General features: G+C 47.0%; 2 protein-coding genes across 3 annotated transcripts in view; both read left to right on the top strand.

Annotated features, from left to right (window-relative positions):
* The window catches only part of CAMSAP1 (calmodulin regulated spectrin associated protein 1), a 64,368-nt gene extending 52,255 nt beyond the window's left edge, over positions 1-12,113 (top strand). For both annotated transcript variants that reach the window (XM_088459707.1, XM_088459706.1), the window contains 6 exons: positions 3,275-3,411; positions 3,784-3,998; positions 6,053-6,155; positions 6,271-6,386; positions 9,867-9,985; positions 10,085-12,113. In XM_088459707.1, the coding sequence (XP_088315833.1) occupies positions 3,275-3,411; positions 3,784-3,998; positions 6,053-6,155; positions 6,271-6,386; positions 9,867-9,985; positions 10,085-10,387 (993 nt within the window). In that variant the 3' untranslated portion in view covers positions 10,388-12,113. The remainder of the gene's footprint in view (positions 1-3,274; positions 3,412-3,783; positions 3,999-6,052; positions 6,156-6,270; positions 6,387-9,866; positions 9,986-10,084) is intronic.
* A 5,016-nt stretch (positions 12,114-17,129) lies between these two features.
* Positions 17,130-22,145, top strand: part of LOC148473368 (uncharacterized) — a 48,510-nt gene continuing 43,494 nt past the window's right edge. Inside the window, exon 1 of the mRNA XM_088459677.1 lies at positions 17,130-17,311. Coding sequence (XP_088315803.1) covers positions 17,130-17,311 — 182 coding nt within the window. The remainder of the gene's footprint in view (positions 17,312-22,145) is intronic.

The following is a 22,145-nucleotide window of genomic DNA, read 5'->3' as shown; positions in this document are numbered from 1 at the left end:
GTATTATGTAGCTGCCAGCTCCTCATGGTGTCTGGATGTGAGGAGACCCCTCCTGTGTTACAGCAGCGTTGTAGATTTGTGTGGGAAATACACCAATGGTTTTACCAGTAAACACCATGACACTTGTATTCATAGTTTTAGTAAATTCAAAATATTGGGTGTGCAGCGCTCAAAGTTTACTGAAACGTGTTAAATAATGCTGCAGCCTTGTCTTAAAGGCTTTGTTTATGCTTGCCTCAGAGCAGCATTTCTGACTGTATATTACCATATAATGACCCACTTTCAGCTGTTACATGCGTCCATCCTCGCTGCCGGGAATGCCGGTTCTGGGAAAGCTGCCGGGAATGCCAGTTCTGGGCACGCTGCCGGGGAATGCCGGTTCTGGGCACGCTGCCGGGGAATGCCGGTTCTGGGCACGCTGCCGGGGAATGCCGGTTCTGGGCACGCTGCCGGGGAATGCCGGTTCTGGGCACGCTGCCGGGGCTGCCAATATACTGACCCACTTTCAGCTGTTGCGTGCGTCCATTCATACTGCTGGCTCTGGGCATGTTGCCGGCAATACCCACTCTGAATCTGCTGCTGTATCTGCTCATTCTAGGCTTGCTGGGCAATAGCTGAGCACTGCTGTGTGATGTCATGCAGGAGTGGTCAGGGAGACAGAGTACGGAGTGGGTGTTTCAGCATCAGAGATGGGAGTAGATGATCCTCAGTCAGGTTAATGGCAATGTGGGAGGGCAGGGAAAGTGCTGTGTGATGTATGGAGCTGTGCTGTGTGATGTATGGAGCTGTACTGTAGGGAAAGTGCTGTGTGATGTATGGAGCTGTACTGTAGGGAAAGTGCTGTGATGTATGGTGCTGTACTGTAGGGAAAGTGCCGTGTGATGTATGGAGCTGTACTGTAGGGAAAGTGCCGTGTGATGCATGGAGCTGTACTGTAGGGAAAGTGCTGTGTGATGTATGGAGCTGTACTGTAGGGAAAGTGCCGTGTGATGTATGGAGCTGTACTGGAGGGAAAGTGCTGTGTGATGTATGTAGCTTTACTGTAGGGAAAGTGCTGTGTGATGTATGGAGCTGTACTGTAGGGAAAGTGCTGTGTGATGTATGGAGCTGTGCTGTGTGATGTAGGGAAAGTGCTGTGTGATGTAGGGAAAGTGCTGTGTGATGTAGGGAAAGTGCTGTGTGATGTATGGAGCTGTAGTGTAGGGAAAGTGCTGTGTGATGTATGGAGCTGTACTGTAGGGAAAGTGCTGTGTGATGTATGGAGCTGTACTGTAGGGAAAGTGCTGTGTGATGTATGGAGCAGTACTGTAGGGAAAGTGCTGTGTGATGTATGGAGCTGTACTGTAGGGAAAGTGCTGTGTGATGTATGGAGCTGTACTGTAGGGAAAGTGCTGTGTGATGTATGGAGCTGTACTGTAGGGAAAGTGCTGTGTGATGTATGGAGCTGTACTGTAGGGAAAGTGCTGTGTGATGTATGGAGCTGTACTGTAGGGAAAGTGCTGTGTGATGTATGGAGCTGTACTGTAGGGAAAGTGCTGTGTGATGCATGGAGCTGTGCTGTAGGAAAAGTGCTGTGTGATGCATGGAGCTGTGCTGTAGGGAAAGTGCTGTGTGATGTATGGAGCTGTACTGTAGGGAAAGTGCTGTGTGATGTATGGAGCTGTGCTGTAGGGAAAGTGCTGTGTGATGTATGGAGCTGTACTGTAGGGAAAGTGCTGTGTGATGTATGGAGCTGGGCTGTAGGGAAAGTGATGTATGGAGCTGTAATGTAGGGAAAGTGCTGTGTAATGCATGAAGCTGTACTGTAGGGAAAGTGATGTATGGTGCTGTGTGATGTATGGAGCTGTACTGTAGGGAAAGTGCTGTGTGATGTATGGAGCTGTGCTGTGTGATGTATGGAGCTGTACTGTAGGGAAAGTGTTGTGTGATGTATGGAGCTGTACTGTAGGGAAAGTGCTGTGTGATGTATGGAGCTGTGCTGTGTGATGTATGGAGCTGTACTGTAGGGAAAGTGCTGTGTGATGTATGGAGCTGTACTGTAGGGAAAGTGCTGTGTGATGTATGGAGCTGTACTGTAGGGAAAGTGCTGTGTGATGTATGGAGCTGTACTGTAGGGAAAGTACTGTGTGATGTATGGAGCTGTACTGTAGGGAAAGTGCTGTGTGATGTATGGAGCTGTACTGTAGGGAAAGTGCTGTGTGATGTATGGAGCTGTACTGTAGGGAAAGTGCTGTGTGATGTAGGAAAAGTGCTGTGTGATGTATGGAGCTGTGCTGTGTGATGTATGGAGCTGTACTGTAGGGAAAGTGCTGTGTGATGTATGGAGCTGTACTGTAGGGAAAGTGCTGTGTGATGTATGGCGCTGTACTGTAGGGAAAGTGCTGTGTGATGTATGGAGCTGTACTGTAGGGAAAGTGCTGTGTGATGCATGGATCTGTACTGTAGGGAAAGTGCCGTGTGATGCATGGAGCTGTACTGTAGGGAAAGTGCTGTGTGATGTATGGAGCTGTACTGTAGGGAAAGTGCTGTGTGATGTATGGAGCTGTACTGTAGGGAAAGTGCTGTGTGATGTATGGTGCTGTACTGTAGGGAAAGTGCTGTGTGATGTATGGAGCTGTACTGTAGGGAAAGTGCTGTGATGTATGGTGCTGTACTGTAGGGAAAGTGCTGTGTGATGTATGGAGCTGTGCTGTGTGATGTATGGAGCTGTACTGTAGGGAAAGTGCTGTGTGATGTAGGAAAAGTGCTGTGTGATGTATGGAGCTGTGCTGTGTGATGTATGGAGCTGTACTGTAGGGAAAGTGCTGTGTGATGTATGGTGCTGTACTGTAGGGAAAGTGCTGTGTGATGTATGGAGCTGTACTGTAGGGAAAGTGCTGTGATGTATGGTGCTGTACTGTAGGGAAAGTGCTGTGTGATGTATGGAGCTGTACTGTAGGGAAAGTGCTGTGATGTATGGTGCTGTACTGTAGGGAAAGTGCCGTGTGATGTATGGAGCTGTACTGTAGGGAAAGTGCCGTGTGATGCATGGAGCTGTACTGTAGGGAAAGTGCTGTGTGATGTATGGAGCTGTACTGTAGGGAAAGTGCTGTGTGATGTATGGAGCTGTACTGTAGGGAAAGTGCTGTGTGATGTATGGAGCTGTACTGTAGGGAAAGTGCTGTGATGTATGGTGCTGTGCTGTGTGATGTATGGAGCTGTGCTGTGTGATGTATGGAGCTGTACTGTTGTAGAAGTGACCATCTCCTGATTGTTCACCTGCTGACGCTTCCAGGATGATCAGAAAGCGGAGGATGAGCTCGCTAAGAAACGCGCCGCCTTCCTGTTGAAGCAGCAAAAGAAAGCAGAGGAAGCCCGACTGCGGAAACAGCAGCTGGAAGCGGACGTTGAAATGAAGAGAGATGAAGCTCGGTAAGTACGGCACCTGCACCATATACGTTATACAGTGTTATATATCGATAACGCTATAATATGCTTAGACCATTATCTGCATTAAAAAAAATAAACCCCTGCTTTAAAAGATAGGTAATAAATGTAACCCGATTATATATATGTCACCTCCAACTTATCCCTAGCAATACGGTTTTGGGAAGGTGGCGATATCCATAGCTCCCGATTGGTTGGCTGCTCTCGGATTACTTTATAACCTTGCAGGTAGCCTCCCGGCTTACATCAGTGGTGGCTCCGTGGGCTGAGCGGATCAGATTTACGCCGTGGTCTGGCTGGTTTCTGTGCTTTCATGCACACACTGTAAGCACCCTATGTCCATGGTTTCATTCTTAGACGCAAAGCCGAGGAGGATCGGATACGGAAGGACGAGGAAAAGGCCAGACGGGAGCTTATTAAACAGGAATATCTCAGAAGGAAACAGCAAGAGATCCTAGAGGAGCAGGGAATAGGACGGCCTAAGCCCAAGCCCAAACCCAAGAAATCTCGGCCAAAGTCCGTCCATAGAGAGGAATCGTACAGTGACTCAGGAACTAAGTATTCCTCTACACGTATGTTCTCTGATTCCATCCCAGTGTTATATTGTAATGTTCTGTTATTAGCCAGTTATGTCCGTATTCCTCAGATTGATTTGTTATCTTGTTCTGCTCGTCCATGGTGATGACATAGTGGGAGGAATGGTCATATATACATATAGTGGGAGGAATGGTCATATATACATATAGTGGGAGGAATGGTCATAGATACATATAGTGGGAGGAATGGTCATAGATACATATAGTGGGAGGAATGGTCATATATACACATAGTGGGAGGAATGGTCATATATACACATAGTGGGAGGAATGGTCATATATACACATAATGGGAGGAATGGTCATATATACATATAGTGGGAGGAATGGTCATATATACACATAGTGGGAGGAATGGTCATATATACATATAGTGGGAGGAATGGTCATATATACATATAGTGGGAGGAATGGTCATATGTACACATAGTGGGAGGAATGGTCATATGTACATATAGTGGGAGGAAGGGTCATATGTACATATAGTGGGAGGAAGGGTCATATGTACACATAGTGGGAGGAAGGGTCATATGTACATATAGTGGGAGGAAGGGTCATATGTACATATAGTGGGAGGAAGGGTCATATGTACATATAGTGGGAGGAATGGTCATATGTACACATAGTGGGAGGAATGGTCATATATACATATAGTGGGAGGAATGGTCATATGTACACATATAGTGGGAGGAATGGTCATATGTACACATATAGTGGGAGGAATGGTCATATGTACACATATAGTGGGAGGAATGGTCATATGTACACATATAGTGGGAGGAATGGTCATATGTACACATAGTGGGAGGAATGGTCATATATACATATAGTGGGAGGAAGGGTCATATGTACATATAGTGGGAGGAATGGTCATATATACATATAGTGGGAGGAAGGGTCATATGTACATATAGTGGGAGGAATGGTCATATGTACATATAGTGGGAGGAAGGGTCATATGTACATATAGTGGGAGGAAGGGTCATATGTACATATAGTGGGAGGAAGGGTCATATGTACATATAGTGGGAGGAAGGGTCATATGTACATATAGTGGGAGGAAGGGTCATATGTACATATAGTGTGAGGAAGGGTCATATGTACATATAGTGGGAGGAAGGGTCATATGTACATATAGTGGGAGGAAGGGTCATATGTACATATAGTGGGAGGAAGGGTCATATGTACATATAGTGGGAAGAAGGGTCATATGTACACATAGTGGGAGGAATGGTCATATGTACATATAGTGGGAAGAATGGTCATATGTACATATAGTGGGAGGAATGGTCATATGTACATATAGTGGGAGGAATGGTCATATGTACATATAGTGGGAGGAATGGTCATATGTACATATAGTGGGAGGAATGGTCATATGTACATATAGTGGGAGGAATGGTCATATGTACATATAGTTGGAGGAATGGTCATATGTACACATATAGTGGGAGGAATGGTCATATGTACACATATAGTGGGAGGAATGGTCATATGTACACATATAGTGGGAGGAATGGTCATATGTACACATATAGTGGGAGGAATGGTCATATGTACACATATAGTGGGAGGAATGGTCATATGTACACATATAGTGGGAGGAATGGTCATATGTACACATATAGTGGGAGGAATGGTCATATGTACATATAGTGGGAGGAATGGTCATATGTACATATAGTGGGAGGAATGGTCATATGTACATATAGTGGGAGGAATGGTCATATGTACATATAGTGGGAGGAATGGTCATATGTACATATAGTGGGAGGAATGGTCATATGTACACATATAGTGGGAGGAATGGTCATATGTACACATATAGTGGGAGGAATGGTCATATGTACATATAGTGGGAGGAATGGTCATATGTACATATAGTGGGAGGAATGGTCATATGTACATATAGTGGGAGTAATGGTCATATGTACATATAGTGGGAGGAATGGTCATATGTACATATAGTGGGAGGAATGGTCAGTGCTGTTGTGTTTCTTACATCTGGGTCACTTCTCTCCTCCCTGCAGCTGATAACTTAAGCAGTGCGCAGTCTGGTTCAAGTCTGTCTTTGGCCTCCGGTGCAACTACGGAGGCTGAGAGTGTCCATTCTGGAGGAACGCCATCGCACAGGTAGCGCCTTCTGTAGACTCTTCTCTCCTCTTTGTACTTAGGTGCTGCTTGTCTCTGGTCACATGCCTGTATTCCTGTGTAAGTAACTTGTCCTGTTACCCTCCCCCTGTGACAGGGCGAACTCTGTGGAAACGTTGTCTGTGGCGAGCAGGCACCAGAGCAGAAATGTAGAACGAGATTGGGAGAATGCGTCCACTGCATCCTCCATCGCATCCGTGGCGGAATATTCTGGTGCGTTCGTCCTCCACTTTCTAAAATATAAAATGTATTGTTGGTGCGGTGGTTGTAAATCTTTTTTGTCTGTGTCTGCCTGTGCCTCTCTGGTCTGTCTGCCTGCCTTCCTGTACCACTCTGGTCTGCCTGCCTGTGCCACCCTGCTGGTCTGTCTGCCTATAACACTCTGGTCTGTCTGTCTGCCTGCCTTCCTGAGCCTCTCTGGTCTGCCTGCCTGTGCCACCCTGCTGGCCTGTCTGCCTGCCTGTGCCACCCTGCTTGCCTGTCTGCCTGCCTGTGCCACCCTGCTGGCCTGTCTGCCTATAACACTCTGGTCTGTCTGTCTGCCTGCCTTCCTGAGCCTCTCTGGTCTATCTGCCTGTGCCACCTTGCTGGCCTGTCTGCCTGCCTGTGCCACCCTGCTGGCCTGTCTGCCTGCCTGTGCCACCCTGCTGACCTGTCTGCCTGCCTGTGCCACCCTGCTGGCCTGTCTGCCTGCCTGTGCCACCCTGCTGGCCTGTCTGCCTGCCTGTGCCACCCTGCTGGCCTGTCTGCCTGCCTGTGCCACCCTGCTGGTTTGGCTGTCTGCCTGCCTGTGCCACCCTGCTGGTTTGGCTGTCTGCCTGCCTGTGCCACCCTGCTGGTTTGGCTGTCTGCCTGCATGTGCCACCCTGCTGGTTTGGCTGTCTGCCTGTATGTGCCACCCTGCTGGTTTGTCTACCTTCAAGTTAATATGAATAAAATATTTGTATATAGCAACAATTTGACGCTGAAACATTGTAACACATCCATTATGTGATATTTAATGGTTATTGCAACAAACAGAAAAAGCTGCAATATGTATTCAGTATGTGTACAAATCATACATCAGGGTCCATATTTCTATGGTAACATTTATGACGGTTGCAATAATAGAACAGAAATCCAATGTTCGGAAAAACATTCCATAATTTTGGTTCATTATCGTAAACCTCACTGACACCTGCTGAGCTGCTGGTATTCCCAGCACAAGTCCTGTATGTCTGCTCTGGGCTTCAGACTAATGGGGGGTATCCACTTACAGATATAGAAACGAGAGCACGGTTACGACATTGCTGTCGCGCTCTCGTTTGTATAGCTAGTGATGTGCCTAGACTGAGCGTTCACTCGTTCAGTCCAGGCTCATCCCTCATCCCTGCACATGCTGAACCTGACGAGATAGTCAGGTTGACCAGCATGTACGGGCAATGTCGGATGTGGGCACGCGCATCGCTGGTCGCTTCTGACCAAAACATGCCCGATGCATGGGCGATTTGCAAGCGATTGCACGATAACAATGTCGTTATCGTGCAATCGCTTGGCTAAATCGCTAAGTGGATAACCCCCATAATCCTTTCACTGCCTCCTGCTCATTATCTTTGTACTACTATATAGGTGTCCATAAGCCCCTCTTTAAAACCTTTGCCGCTGGGTATTTTGGCACATTTTGGGCTGGTCATATTCCAACTTAAATATCAGTAATTATTTGCGCAGTGACCACACAGATTATAAGTTGGTTTTGTTTTTTCCGTAGACTGAATGTTCAGAAATTAGCATCAGTCTGAAAGTGAAGTAATGGTGCGTACACACGGTCAGATATTCTGGTCGATATAAACAATATCGTTCGATCGTTTATATCGACGGGAATATTACCCCTTTGAACGACCAAACGATGGTCGATATAGATAGCGACCATCGCCCGTGCATGCAGGCCAACATGGTCGATATTGACCATGTTAGCCTGTTTTCTATAGGGACCCACGATCGTTGTTCGCGGGTCTTTATAGTAGTTGGGGGGTTGCTGGATGTTCCATCCAGCAAATGCAGGATGATCAGATAACGATCGTTAATGTTATCTTATGGTCTGACCGTGTGTACCCTCCATAAAAGCAAATATATGAAAAAAATATATATATTTTTAAACACCCCCAGAAATGCGCTTTGTGATCGCGTGGTTCTGGCTTTGGCATTAGTCCGCTTTTCCAGAACCGCGATATTCCAGGTTCTGCACTTTAAATGATCGTGTTTATAATTTCAGTGTGAATGAAACAGGCAAAATGTGTAGAAATAATGATAATAGCATTTTTGAAAAGAGAATAAACTCCCGCAGCCAATGAGGGTCCCCCTGAGGTTATTTTAAGCCAGGAAGTAGGAGATATCGGCATTAGAACCCCCCCTTCTCCAACTCTTGACACCTGGGTGGTATTGCCCAGTAATAACCAGATAGTATCCAATAAGGGGCCACATCATATGTAAAAAGGGGGCTTCCTGTCTCCAATGAGGCAGGCCCTGATCTGTAGGGGGTCTATTGGATTCCTCCCATTAAACTTGTGTGTAAGAGCTTCTGGAGAGCCCAGCGCTACTCTTAAGGTGGCTACACATTAGACGATCATCAAACGGCACGATGGTCGCCCCGATTTCCCTTGAATTCTCGGGTACAAACGATATAGTTCATACACACAGTGCAATCTACCAAACGAGGTATCGTGCGTCATTTCATCATCCACAATATAATATTCACATAGCGCCTGATTGTCCGGTAGAGCGCACACTGCACGGTTTGAACAAAATCGTTAACAAGATTGTCACATTAACCTGAGGCGACGGGTGACGCCACGGGAGCACGCATAGTGCGTACACACTTGACGATTTGAACGATTTGCCGCTCCAATCCGTCGGAATCGGGTAAATCGTTCAAAATATCGTCTGGTGTGTTCCCAGCTTTACGTTCTGCTTCTACACAAGACTACAAATAATTGCTAATAAGTATGTAATGGATACATTGTGCCAAAAGCCCCAGTTACCATCATATGTATCCACAAAGTGATTTTATGTCCCATTCAGTGGATAAGATACAATACTGCCATTTATAGACGCTATATAATGACTGGCGGCTGCCGCACTTACTGACTGGCGTCTGCCGCTCCGCACTGACTGACTGGCGTCTGCCGCTCCGCACTGACTGACTGGCGTCTGCCACTCCGCACTGACTGACTGGCGTCTGCCGCTCCGCGCTGACTGACTGAATGGCGTCTGCCGCTCCGCGCTGACTGACTGAATGGCGTCTGCCGCTCCGCACTGTCTGGCGTCTGCCGCTCCGCACTGACTGACTGGCGGCTGCTGCACTGACTGACTGGCGGCTGCCGCTCCGCGCTGACTGACTGGCGGCTGCCGCTCCGCGCTGACTGACTGGCGTCTGCCGCTCCACACTGACTGACTGGCGTCTGCCGCTCCGCACTGACTGACTGGCGTCTGCCGCTCCGCACTGACTGACTGGCGGCCGCAGTTTATGAGCAGTCTGGTGGGGAACAGCCGTAAATGTTCCTCTCACATTCTTACTTTATTTAAGCATTTTACCTGGTTGGTGTTTGTATCAGAAGAAAATAAATCTATATATATGACTCGCTGGTGGTGCCGTGTGGGTACGGAAGCTGGAGAAGGCGCATTATAACCACCTGTGTTACACTGACATTCTTACAGGTCCAAAACTGTACAAGGAGCCGAGCAGTAAGTCTAATAAGCCCATAATACACAACGCTATAGCGCACTGCTGCCTCGCTGGGAAGGTCAATGAATCCGTGAAGAATTCTACCTTGGATGTAAGTGGAACATATATATATATAGAATTTATTTTATTGTGTATGTCCTCCGGCTAAGTGGCGATGTTATCTCTTTCTATCTTATATGATTAAATACAGGAGCTAGAAAGGAGCGACTCCAACCATTACATCATCCTCTTCCGAGACGCTGGCTGCCAGTTTCGTGCACTTTATTCCTACTTCCCGGACTCCGAAGAAATCTGTAAACTGACCGGAACCGGCCCTAAAAGCATCAATAAGAAAATGATCGACAAACTTTACAAGTACAGTTCCGACCGGAAACAGTTTACCGTGATCCCCGCCAAAACCATGTCGGTCAGCGTTGACGCTGTGACCATCCATAACCACCTGTGGCAAGCCAAGCGACCCGCATTGCCAAAGAAGAGCCCAATGTGCAAGTGACACTCGGCGACGAGATGCGACTGATTACTACGCCGGTTTTAGAGAGCGCGCCTTTTCCCCTGCGGACACAAACAGCGCAGCACTTTGAATGTTTATTTTTGTTTTGTTTTGTTTTTTTCCTTCATCCAAAGGGAATTTTAATGAGCGTTTTACACGGACAATAGAAAGTAACAATGATGGCTGTTGTCGATCCCTACTACTCGTACACCAAAACCGTTTGCTCAATGGAAGTGATCATTTTGTTTTTTTCTTTTTGTATCTTTCCTCCATCTCCCCACTGAATGAACGAGCGATGTCTGCCGGGAAAATGAAATCTGACTTAAATCTTCCTACGGGAGGGGATACGTTGCATGCTGCAAAGTGCTACCAAGTGGGTTTCTGTTTACTTGAAGTTCTCCTAAAGGTGTAATAAACCCACGAGTGTAGGGAGCAGGGAATCGCCTAAACTACCATCCAGCAGCCGGGAACGAGTCACAACCTATAGAAACTCTGAGAACATCCCCAGCTCTGTTGTATGTATTGCTGCCTTTTAGCTGCTGATGGGAGGATTTGTCCCCAAAACAAGTCTGACTGACCTATAGGAATCGCGTACACTACAACAACCGGCCGCCGCCTGGTACTCTGCAGATCAGACGCATATAATGCTTAAAAACCAGGAATATTTACCTGAACGCCACTTTTATTTCATCTTCATAGGATTTTTTTTTTTATTTACCCCAGCGGTACGGTGGTATACGGTATTGAGAAATATTGGATCCGACATTTTACAACCTGCAAACTGTACAGTATAGAATTAGACGCGTTTCACTCTCCGCACGGTACTCCGGCCTATGTACAATATGACGGTGCACTTAGAGAAAAGAATAATCGGTCCTTTTTAATGGTTTTATGATGTTAAAAAATGTGATCTTGTTTGTTGCTGTGTTCTCAACAAGACGCACGCCGTAGGAGAGAGAACGTGCGCGGTATTTTTTTTTGGGGGGGGGGGGGGGTGACTACTTTATTCTAAATCAGAAAGGGATTATTTTGCTTTCTCTCATTCAGAAGGAAATTCTACTTTTCTGACAAATAACGGAGTTTTGCTTTTGATATTTTTTAAAATGATAATTTCTCATGCCTACCGTCAGAATGGCGTCTTACCGCGTTCCTTCTGTAAATCCGAGCAAACACTAAATGTTACGTTACATTATTTTTATTTAATGCACTTTGGACAGTTTATTTTCTTTTTTTTCTGTACAATTTCACTAAACATGATGTGAATTCGATTGTTATGTTACACTTTAAATTAAAACTTACACCAGAAATATTTAATATATTTTTTTGGGAGTATTACGTTTTTGGGTTGTACATGTCGGAGGTATTACTTGAATTACGCTGGTACTGAAGAAGACACTCTTTAATTACTATACAGCAGGCTTCAGCAGCTTGTGGCTGGTAGGGTGTGCTGGAACATGTAGTTCCACAAGCGCTGCAAGCCGACGGTTGAAACAAGCCTGCTTTTACACTAAGCGGTTATATTATATTGTACTGTCCAGGGCTCCGCCGACCACGATACTAGAGATTGCTGCAGTTCTGTATATACTTGTTGATGTTTCTGTATATAACCGAAAGCTGTCTACAGTGCAGAAGGCATTTTGTTATCATGCTTTTCCCATTGCCTGTGTTCCCCACCCCTCACTGTGGATATTTAATTCCATATTTATTTTATGAAAGCACTGAAATTAAATAAAATGAAATAATGTATCTAGTTGTTCCACTTTTTTTTTTTTCTTTTATTATTATATTTCTTTCTACATTATCTGTTTCCATCTTTATATTCAGCAACATCCAGATCTACTTTCTTGTAGGTGTTTTTCCCTCTTTCTCCCATTAATGTTATCTAGTGAGTTATTATTACCCATCACATTTGTTCTGTGTCTCTTAGTTGACCGTTTGCACTTTGAGGGTATTACACAACCTCTGCATTGGGCAAGTGTGACCCCCCCCCCCGACTTGTGCTGGTGTAGTTGTAATGGTGGGTGGGGTGCCCTGCAGGGTCGGAGGGTCCCACTCCCAAAGTCACGCTCAACCTATCAAAACATTTCCGTCACCCTCCGTTCTGTCTTGTTGACCTTGTTACAAACCTAACCCTTTGCGTTCTGGTAATATACGTTGCCGTTCATTTGTAAAGCACCTTTCTCTCTTTCGGACGGATTGTTTTGCGTTCGCATACCTAGCGGTTCTGTGATTTCCCATGTGGAGGGACGATCTGTGTGGCTACACTTATAAATAAAAATACAAAGAGACCTGGGAGCGCCAAAAGTCACCAATAATATATTTAATATCTCAAAATAGAATCACTAAAAAAACAAATACACATATATGGTATAAACCTATAGGAGATGACGTACTGTATGCGAAATATCTGAAATAAATACAAATAGAGAAAATACAGCATAAACAATGAATGAATAGAAAAGGGATATCCCCAAGAAATAAATAAATACAAAATGTTAGAAAGAACAGCGGCCACAGAGTGAGACACAGAATATCGAGTAACGAAAAAATATATATAATTTTGTCCAAATAAATATAATAGTTTGTCAGCGTCTCGCTGGATGCAATAAAATGCTTTGTTCAGTGTATTATTAGATGACGAGAATAAAATCAATTGAGAAAAAAGAACCCCGCTGGTTATCCAGTGCAGTCAATGCGTATAAACAGTCTGCATAGTAAATCACATCTGGGGATATAGACCTTGTGTCCACCAGTTTGTGACTTAACAAAACCTCCGTTATACGACACACTGTTGGCACCATGATTATGCTGGCGCAGCGTAGATCTGGGAGAGGCCTCTCCTAAATTATCCAGCAAGGGAATTCTTCACATGCGCCATATATGCCATCATACCTCGCAAAATGCCCCATATATGCCATCACACGTCTACACATACCCCTTTTATCCAGTCAGACTCTTCCACATGCCCCTTATGTCATCACACGCCTCCATGTGCACCTTAAGTCATCACACTTTTCTACGTGCCATCTATATGCCATCAGACTCCTCCACATGGCCCTTATATGCCATCAGACTCCTCCACATGGCCCTTATATGCCATCAGACTCCTCCACATGGCCCTTATATGCCATCAGACTCCTCCACATGGCCCTTATATGCCATCAGACTCCTCCACATGGCCCTTATATGCCATCAGACTCCTCCACATGGCCCTTATATGCCATCAGACTCCTCCACATGGCCCTTATATGCCATCAGACTCCTCCACATGGCCCTTATATGCCATCAGACTCCTCCACATGGCCCTTATATGCCATCAGACTCCTCCACATGGCCCTTATATGCCATCAGACTCCTCCACATGGCCCTTATATGCCATCAGACTCCTCCACATGGCCCTTATATGCCATCAGACTCCTCCACATGGCCCTTATATGCCATCAGACTCCTCCACATGGCCCTTATATGCCATCAGACTCCTCCACATGGCCCTTATATGCCATCAGACTCCTCCACATGGCCCTTATATGCCATCAGACTCCTCCACATGCCCCTTACATGCCATCAGACTCTTCCACATGACCCTTACATGCCATCAGACTCTTCCACATGACCCTTAAGTGACCAGACTCTCTTACGTGCCCCTTGTATGCCATCAGATTTTTTCACATGCCCCTTATATGTCCCTCATCCACATACATCTTATATGCTCTCAGGCTTTTCCACATGCCCCTTACATGTCTTACACATCCTCCTTATATGTCATCAGACCCCTTTAGGTGCCCCTTATATGCCATCAGACTCCTCTACATGCCCCTTATATGCCCTCAAACTCCTTCAGGTGCCTATGTAGAGAAGTGGGACAGCACTGTGTCTTTTCTGTATTGCTGATGTCTCTCGTCTGTACTGGTGATATTGTTCCTCACACAAATGGTGATTTCTGTTCACACAAGTGTTGTCCCCAATTTCTACTTGTATAGGATAGATGCTGCACCTCAACTAAATAATATAATGGTAAAGTAATGTGATAGTGCTTAGTGCACTGACACGTCTCTGTGCATCTTGTTATAAAGCACCTTGCCCCTCAGCTCCTGCATCCTCTCCTCGGGACTCCCCCTGGGCTTCCTTTTCACAGGTGTTGGCAAAAGTTGTGGATCTAGTGGTCCCGGTGGTAGCTCCCCTTATGGGATGATGACAGCAGGTACTCCCTAAGCGTGCTGTGTTATCTTCCCAGTCCTCCCAGCTATCAGATTCTGAGTTATCATCTGGGGAGGCAGAAGACTCAGACCTCTCTGACTCCCCCTCAGGAGACGAGGAATCCCCCTCTAAATTAAAAATACCAGCACTTGTAAGAGCTGTAAAATCTATTCTTCAAATAGAAGAGCCAGAACCCGCTCCTACGGCAAAAGAGCCACTCTATAGGCGACAGAAGGCGGTTTTGCCAGTTATCTGATCTAATGAGTGACGCATGGAATTTGCCAAGTAAAAAGTTTCAGCTGCCTAAACGATTGATTTCCATTTACCCTCTTCCAGCGACTGATTGCACTGAATGGGAAGTTCCCCCTACAGTGGATTCCCACGTGACTCGCCTAGTTAAGAACACTACCTTACCTATCCACACTGCAACCTCCTTAAAGGAGACTACGCATAGAAGGTTGGAAGCTTGTCTGAAATCTATATACTCTCTTACAGGAGCTATTACTCGTCCTGCCAGGGCTACGGCCTGGGTGGCAAAAGCCATTGAGAGTTGGGCAGAGGCCCTAGAAGATACATTTCCCTCTGATGCTTCCAGGGAACAGCTGTCATACATATCTCACATTAGAGAATCAGCCTCCTATTTAGGAGAAACGGCTGTGGATACTGGACTCCTAGCTTACAAGGCATCTGCTACTTCCGTGGTAGCCCGCCGTATTATTTGTCTTTGCTCATGGAAAGCCGACTCGGACTCTAAAAAGGCATTGGAGTCTCTGCTTTATTCTGGGGAGAGCCTGATTGACCCAGAATTGGACAAGAGTGTGACTACCTTGGCAGCTTCCAAGACGGCATTCCTGCCCTCTGCATCTACTTTGAAGCCTCGGATGTCATCCTTTTGGTCCTTTCGTCCCCAAGGAAAACCAAAAGGTCAGTCCTTTCCAAGGCATCAGGCATCGACTAAGGCCTCCAAGCCTAGGACCAAACAGACCTGGGCTACTAGACATCCACCTACCAAATCTGAGGACAAGCCCTCAGCCTGACGGGGCGAGCCTCTCCTTGGGGCCTCCCAGTGTGGGAGGCCGACTTCTTCAGTTCCCCCAGTTCAGGCATCAGACCACTTGAGATGCCTGGGTAAGAGAAGTGGTCTCCCACGGATACACCCCCTCATTCCTGAGGCAGCCCCACCAGCAGTTCTTTTGCACTGGACCCAAGTAAAGCCCTGCTCCTCCAGAAGGCCATTCAGTCCTACTCTCGGGGGTAATAATTCCGGTCCACTCATCACAGAGAGGGAAGGGCTATTATTCTACCCTTTTCTTGGTTCAAAAGCCCAACGGGTCTCATCGGCCTATCCTCAATCTCAAGTCACTGAACAAATTTATCAGGGTGCCCAGGTTTCATATGGAAACCCTACGCTCTATTGTCCTGGCTATGGAGCCTGGGGACTTTATGGTGTCTCTGGACATTCAGGACGCTTACCTACATGTATCTATATCGCCTTCTCATCAAAAATATCTCCGGTATGCTGTACTACAGTAACATTACCAATTTCAAGCACTGCCTTTTGGGCTTTCTACAGCTCCTTGGGTCTTTACCAAGATCATGGCAGTTATGGTGCCCTATCTTCGTCGTCAGGATCAGACTGCTCCCGTACTTGGACGATCTCTTGCTCCTAGCAAGCTCCCCAGAAATTCTTCAACGCCATCTACGAGTAACCATTGCATTTCTACAAACGCACAGTTGGCTGATCAACCGGAAAGAGTCTTCCCTGACCCCTTCTCGAAGAATGGTATATCTGGGAGCCTTCCTGGACTCTCGGGTTCAGATAATCTTCCTGACAGCAGACAAAATTTCTGTATTACAGCACCAAGTGCACAGATTACTCCACAGTCGCTGAGTGTCAATTCACTCTGCAATGCAGACCTTGGGAACCATGGTGTCCACCTTCGACATGGTGAAATTCGCTCAATTTTACTCTAGGCCCCTACAACACCTGATCCTCTCTAGGTGGAATGGGCTGCCTCATCTGATCAGATACCAGACGATGGGTCTCTTTCCTGCGGTTCACCTGTTTCTGTCCTGGTGGCTACAGATGTCCCACCTAAACAAGGGTCGCACCTTTTGGATCTCGGACTGGGTACTCCTCACAACAGACATAAGCGTCCGCGGGTGGGGGTGCAGTGACCAGCCAGCACTCCTCCTAGGGGCGTTGGGCTCCAGTCTAGGCGGTCTTACCAATCAACGTGCTGGAACTCCCGAGCCATTTACAAAGCCCTTACTCTGGCTCAGGATATTCTTCAGGGCAAGCCTGTACAAGTACAGTCCGACCACACCACAGCAGTGGCCTGCCTCAATCACCAAGGAGGCACTCAAAGTCTGTCAGCAATGGCAGAAGTGTCCCAATTCTCACATGGGCCGAACGCCATCTCCCAGCCATCTCCGCAGTGTTCATCCCGGGGATTCTCAATTGGGAAGCGGATTTCCTCAGCCATCACGACGTGCATGCAGGAGAGTGGTCTCTACTTCCAGAAGTCTTTCAGCTCCTGGTGGACAAATGGGGTCTCCTGGACGTGGACATCATGGCCTCAAGACACAACCACAAGCTTCCAGTGTACGGGGCCAGGACATGGAACACCGATGCAGCCTTTGTGGAAGCATTATCTGTGAAGCGGACCTTTCATTTGACCTCTTTCCTCCGGTCTCCCTTCTGCCTCTAATTCTTCGGAACTTCAAGCAGTAAGGTGGCATGGTCCTGTTGATAGCTCCAGCTTGGCCCAGACGCCATTGGTACTCCAATCTTCATAATCATGCCATAGACGTTCCTCTCCAACTTCCTCTACGACAAGACCTGTTGTCTCAGGGTCCCTGTCTACATCCGGACCTGGCCCGTCTGTCTTTAACGGCTTGGCTCTTGAGACATCCCTCTTAAGTGGAATGTCGGGTGTGCACTCTTGTTTATGTTGGGCACTGAGGTGAGTGGCACCCTCGAATCCCACAGGCATGTGGAGTTCAGCAACTAACATGTGCGGCCCGCCTGTCATTAGGACACGGGACCAACATCGCAACTGATACAACAAATCCACAAGTGCACACGTCCACGCCAGGACATAGAAGCACCTACTCCAGCACAAGGGACTTATCGGCCGCAACGCAGATACCCAGCGCTCCTACCGATAGGTAAGACTTGTTACCCCATACCAGTGCGGGATGCTGCCAATACACATACACCTATACCAGTGACATGGTGACCCAGAATGCTCATAAGACTGTCGACCATAGGTCCAGCCGGGAAGACGTACCTGAAAGGTTCCACCAACATTTCCCCCCTGAGCAGATTCACCCCACCACACTCCAGCCAACACCTCAGTACTAATACTATTTTTTTCCCTTGACTATCAACCACCCGTGACCAAACCCGAAGCAGCATTGTGACTACTCAATAAATGGTTTGGCCTCAAGCATTGGTGTCTGTTTATTCATTACTGCACCTCACCTATACAACACACCTCAACCTCCTCCCCTACACAAACAGGAGAGTGCACCCGACCTTCCTCTTCAGTCTAACTCCACGCAGGATCAGGTATCCCTGCGGACGGTGCAGCACTCTGTCCCTCCCACACACACACGATTATACATCACACACCACCTTTTTCTCTTCCCCTATCTCTCCTAAGGTCTAAAGGGTATTCCAGTTCTGTGGTCCAGACCATGCTCAGAGTGCGTAAACCGGCCTCTGCCAGGATCTATTACAGAGTGTGGCATACATATTTCCAGTGGTGTGCTACTAGAAACTATGACCCTCAGGTTTTTAGGGTTTCTAGAATCCTTGCTTTTCTTCAGGCTGGATTGGATCTCGGACTCAGCCTAACCTCTCTGAAAGTGCAAGTCTCTGCTCTGTCCATCTGGTTCCAGCGCAGAATTGCTCCTCTACTCGGATGGTCATACCTTCCTGTAAGGTGTTCTACGAATACAACCTCCCTTTGTCTTTCCTGTGGCTCCGTGGGATTTGTCAGTGGTTCTCCACACACTTCAGGAGCCTTCATTCAAACCCCTGGCTTCAGTAGATGTCAAATGGCTCACTGCAAAGACTCTTGTTTCTTCTGGCTATAGCATCTGCCCGTAGGGTATCTGATATAGGGACGCTTTCCTGACGCTCCCCATATCTAAACTTTCATACGGACAGGGCGGTTCTTAGAACGCGCCCTGGCTTCCCAAGGTTATCTCTCGTTTCCACCTCAATGAGGAAATTGTGGTTCCGGCCTTTCAATCACCAGACCTCTCGGCAGTTGAGGCCTCTTTGGATGTGGTCTGTGCTCTGAAGTTCTACGTGGACCGTACTACTTCCATCAGGAAATCGGATTCCCTATTCATCTTATATGGATTCCATAAGAAGGGATGGCCAGCTGACAAACAGACTCTGGCCAGATGGCTTCGCATGACTATCTCACAGGCTTACACGTAGACTGGCCTTCCTGTGCCGGATACTGTCTCTGCTCATTCTACTAGCTCTGGGTCCCTCGTGGGCAGCCCGCCGTGGTGCGTTTTCCAAACAACTATGAAAGGTGGCCACTTGGTCTTCTGTCCACACCTTTCTTAGGTTCTATGCCTTTGATACATTTGCCTCTCAGGATGCTTCCTTCGAGTGTAGGGTTCTCCACGCAGCTCAGGAGTGTCCCCGCCCTTGAACAACTGCTTTGGGACATCCCCACTGTCTCCCTGTGGAGAGTTATGGTAAAACTTACTTTTAACTCTTTTCTTTTGAAGTCCATAGGGTCCACGGGGCAACTGCCCTGGTGCGCCTGGCTTCGATGGGTTTCTTCTCTTGGTCACTTGTTTCCTTCTCTGTGTGAGAGTGTGATTATTCTGTGTACCAGTCTTCTCTCCGATCCTGCTCCTGCCTTGGGCTTGTTAACAAAACCGAGTTGCCTTCAGGCTGTGGGCGGGGTATAGGGGAAAGGACCGGATCATCCTGGGAAAGGGAAAAGCTTTGCTGTTGGTGTCCGGTCCTCCAAGTACCACCTACACCCCATTGTCTCCCTGTGGACTTTGAAGAAAGAGAGTTACAAGGGTAAGTTTTTCCATAACTCTCCTTTTTCCAGGGATGGAGGGGACAAAAAGATATCCTTAACCTGTGGAAGAGGTTCGTACACCCAGATCATCATTACCCAGTATCTCGCCGACTTTACAGATTTTTTGTATTTTCATTTGTTGTTCGGTTTCTTTGTCCTAAACTCAGACTGTAATAGAGGCCCCCTTGTCCTTTCTCCCAGCACCTATGGAAAGGTACAGGTATATTCCGTCACCTGCTTTTCATCTCTACCGAGTGACCCCTGACGTCCAGCACAGTAGCTACAGGCGGTGGCACAGGTGAGTGCAGCGGTCTGTTTGCGTTACTTATCCCATTCCATCATCTGTAGAGAGAGGGGGAAATAATCGCACTGCTGGACCTGTATATAGAACCTGTCACATGTGGCACTTGCATAAAACCACTGCCACGCTGGCTCCTCCCCTTTATACCCCGATTGGCTGAAGTCAGCCTCAGTTGTTTTTAAAGAGCATATTTGCTAATTATTTTGTTTCAGACACGATTATGATAATTTATTATCGCCTATATTCATGGCAATAAGGAATTATACATGGCCCGATGTACTATTCATCACATGCAGGTGCCGTGTAAGAATTGAAAATGATTGCAAAAGCGTTTATTACACTTCTTTGCGGTTTTGCGGGCAGTGATCACAGATGAAAATTGTGTGTGCCATCTAAAACATTTGGGGTCCTGCCTCCCTGCCACTGGGTCCCATCATAACGTAGTGTTTGGTGGGAAATCCCCGGCAGTTTGAGAGGAATAATGGAAACATATATATTGGGCGAATACATTATTGAATTAACTGCACGTTCAAATATACAGACACACAAATACTAATTCCCATTAACACGATTCTTATTACTCTGGAGCGCTTGGACACACATTGATAATCCCCTAATGTGACCAGCAGTTAGGGGTTAAAACTAGTACCTTAGTAGTGCCTACCTGTATATTTATCAACCCCACATTAGCTCCAAAAGTTCACACATACAACATGTTTGGAAAACCATAATGTTGCTCAATGGCTGTTGCCATATTTGCCTCTTTCCTGACCTGTGTTTTGCAGCATATTAAAGTGAGAATATTTGACACTTACATTATTTTCTCCCTTGGAGCAAGTGTTACATTCAGTTGTACCATTCTGTCTTGTGTAATGTGTAACGCTGACCGTTTCCCATGTTAGTAATCTGACGCACCGTAGTGACACATTAACCAGGAGATAACGTGTCTGTACATGAAGCCTGAGGTGCTTCATCAGGTTGCTGTGTGTGGCCGCTGCGGAATGGGTGGGGGGAAGGGGGCTTTGTATACATCCTATAATACACTACATAACGGGGCTGATTTGCATCTATCTGATTAAATATAACAAAAGTTTGAAAATATTTATCCTGAGCACTGATATGTAACTAGTTGTGCTATGTATTATTATTTCAATATACTTAATATGTAACTGTTTTTCTTTGCTCCCAGTAAGCACAGTGGGCGACCATCTCCTCACTAAGCTCATTGTGCCGGAGGCTCATCGCCGCTGACGCTAGAAGCATTGGGGAGAGCTACGCTGAAGGGCTTTATGCAGTAACTATGAATCCGGGAAGGCGTGCAGGAAACAGACATTGCCCATCGCCCAGACATTGCCCATCGCCCAGACATTGCCCATCCTCTGCATTATTTCCATCAGAAGTCCAGGAAAGAATAGGAAGATGTATTCGAGAAGTTGGTTAAGTAGGAGATGGCAATGGAGGGCAATGGGCAGGTTAGGTTGTGTTGGAGAGAAAATAAGAAAAGGTGGGCTCTACCCGCTTGTGTGTGAGTCTCTTCTGAGGATGTCTTCATGGCTTAAGCTGGGTACACACTGACAGATACATTGGCCGATCAATTGATCGCCCAATGTATCTGCTGCCCGTCGGGTAGTGTGTACCCGCAATATGTCGGTGAACGTCGGCGTTCACCGACATATCGCACTGGCTGCACAGCTGATGGACAGATATGTCTGCAGACTGCCCATACACACACAGCGGCAGCCGCCAGGAGGGAGGCGGGACGCCCCCTCCCCCGCTCGATGGGACACTGCCTCAGCCTCCTCCCAGAGGCTCCTGTTGGTGTCACACATTACAAATGACTGACAGGCTGTGACATCGCTTTATCTCCATACTGACACTAGGGAGAATCGCGTCTCACACAGAATGACTGACGCGGGGGTCTGCGATATTATACAGCTGAGTGCTCTGGGCATGGCGTGTTTGTACATTTCTAGCCTATCCAAGTACAGGGAACGCTGTGCATCGTGCCTCAATGACGTACCGGGTCCACATTCAATTAATGGGCTGCATTCTTAGGAACGTCCGTCACCCAAAATGGCTGCTCCGTTAGGGCCATATTAACAGAATTGTAGGCCCTGGGTAAAGCAATGCACTGGGGTCCTTATAATCGGGCACCCACTGGCCTTTCCCCCCCCCCCATTAATAAAATCAGATCCCAGAT

Source organism: Taudactylus pleione, unplaced genomic scaffold (genome assembly GCF_031769625.1).
Source record: "Taudactylus pleione unplaced genomic scaffold, aTauple2 ptg000927l, whole genome shotgun sequence".
In the NCBI taxonomy this organism is placed as follows: domain Eukaryota; kingdom Metazoa; phylum Chordata; class Amphibia; order Anura; family Myobatrachidae; genus Taudactylus; species Taudactylus pleione.
Note: the sequence above shows the minus strand (reverse complement) of the source record. Positions and strands in the feature narration are given on the sequence as shown.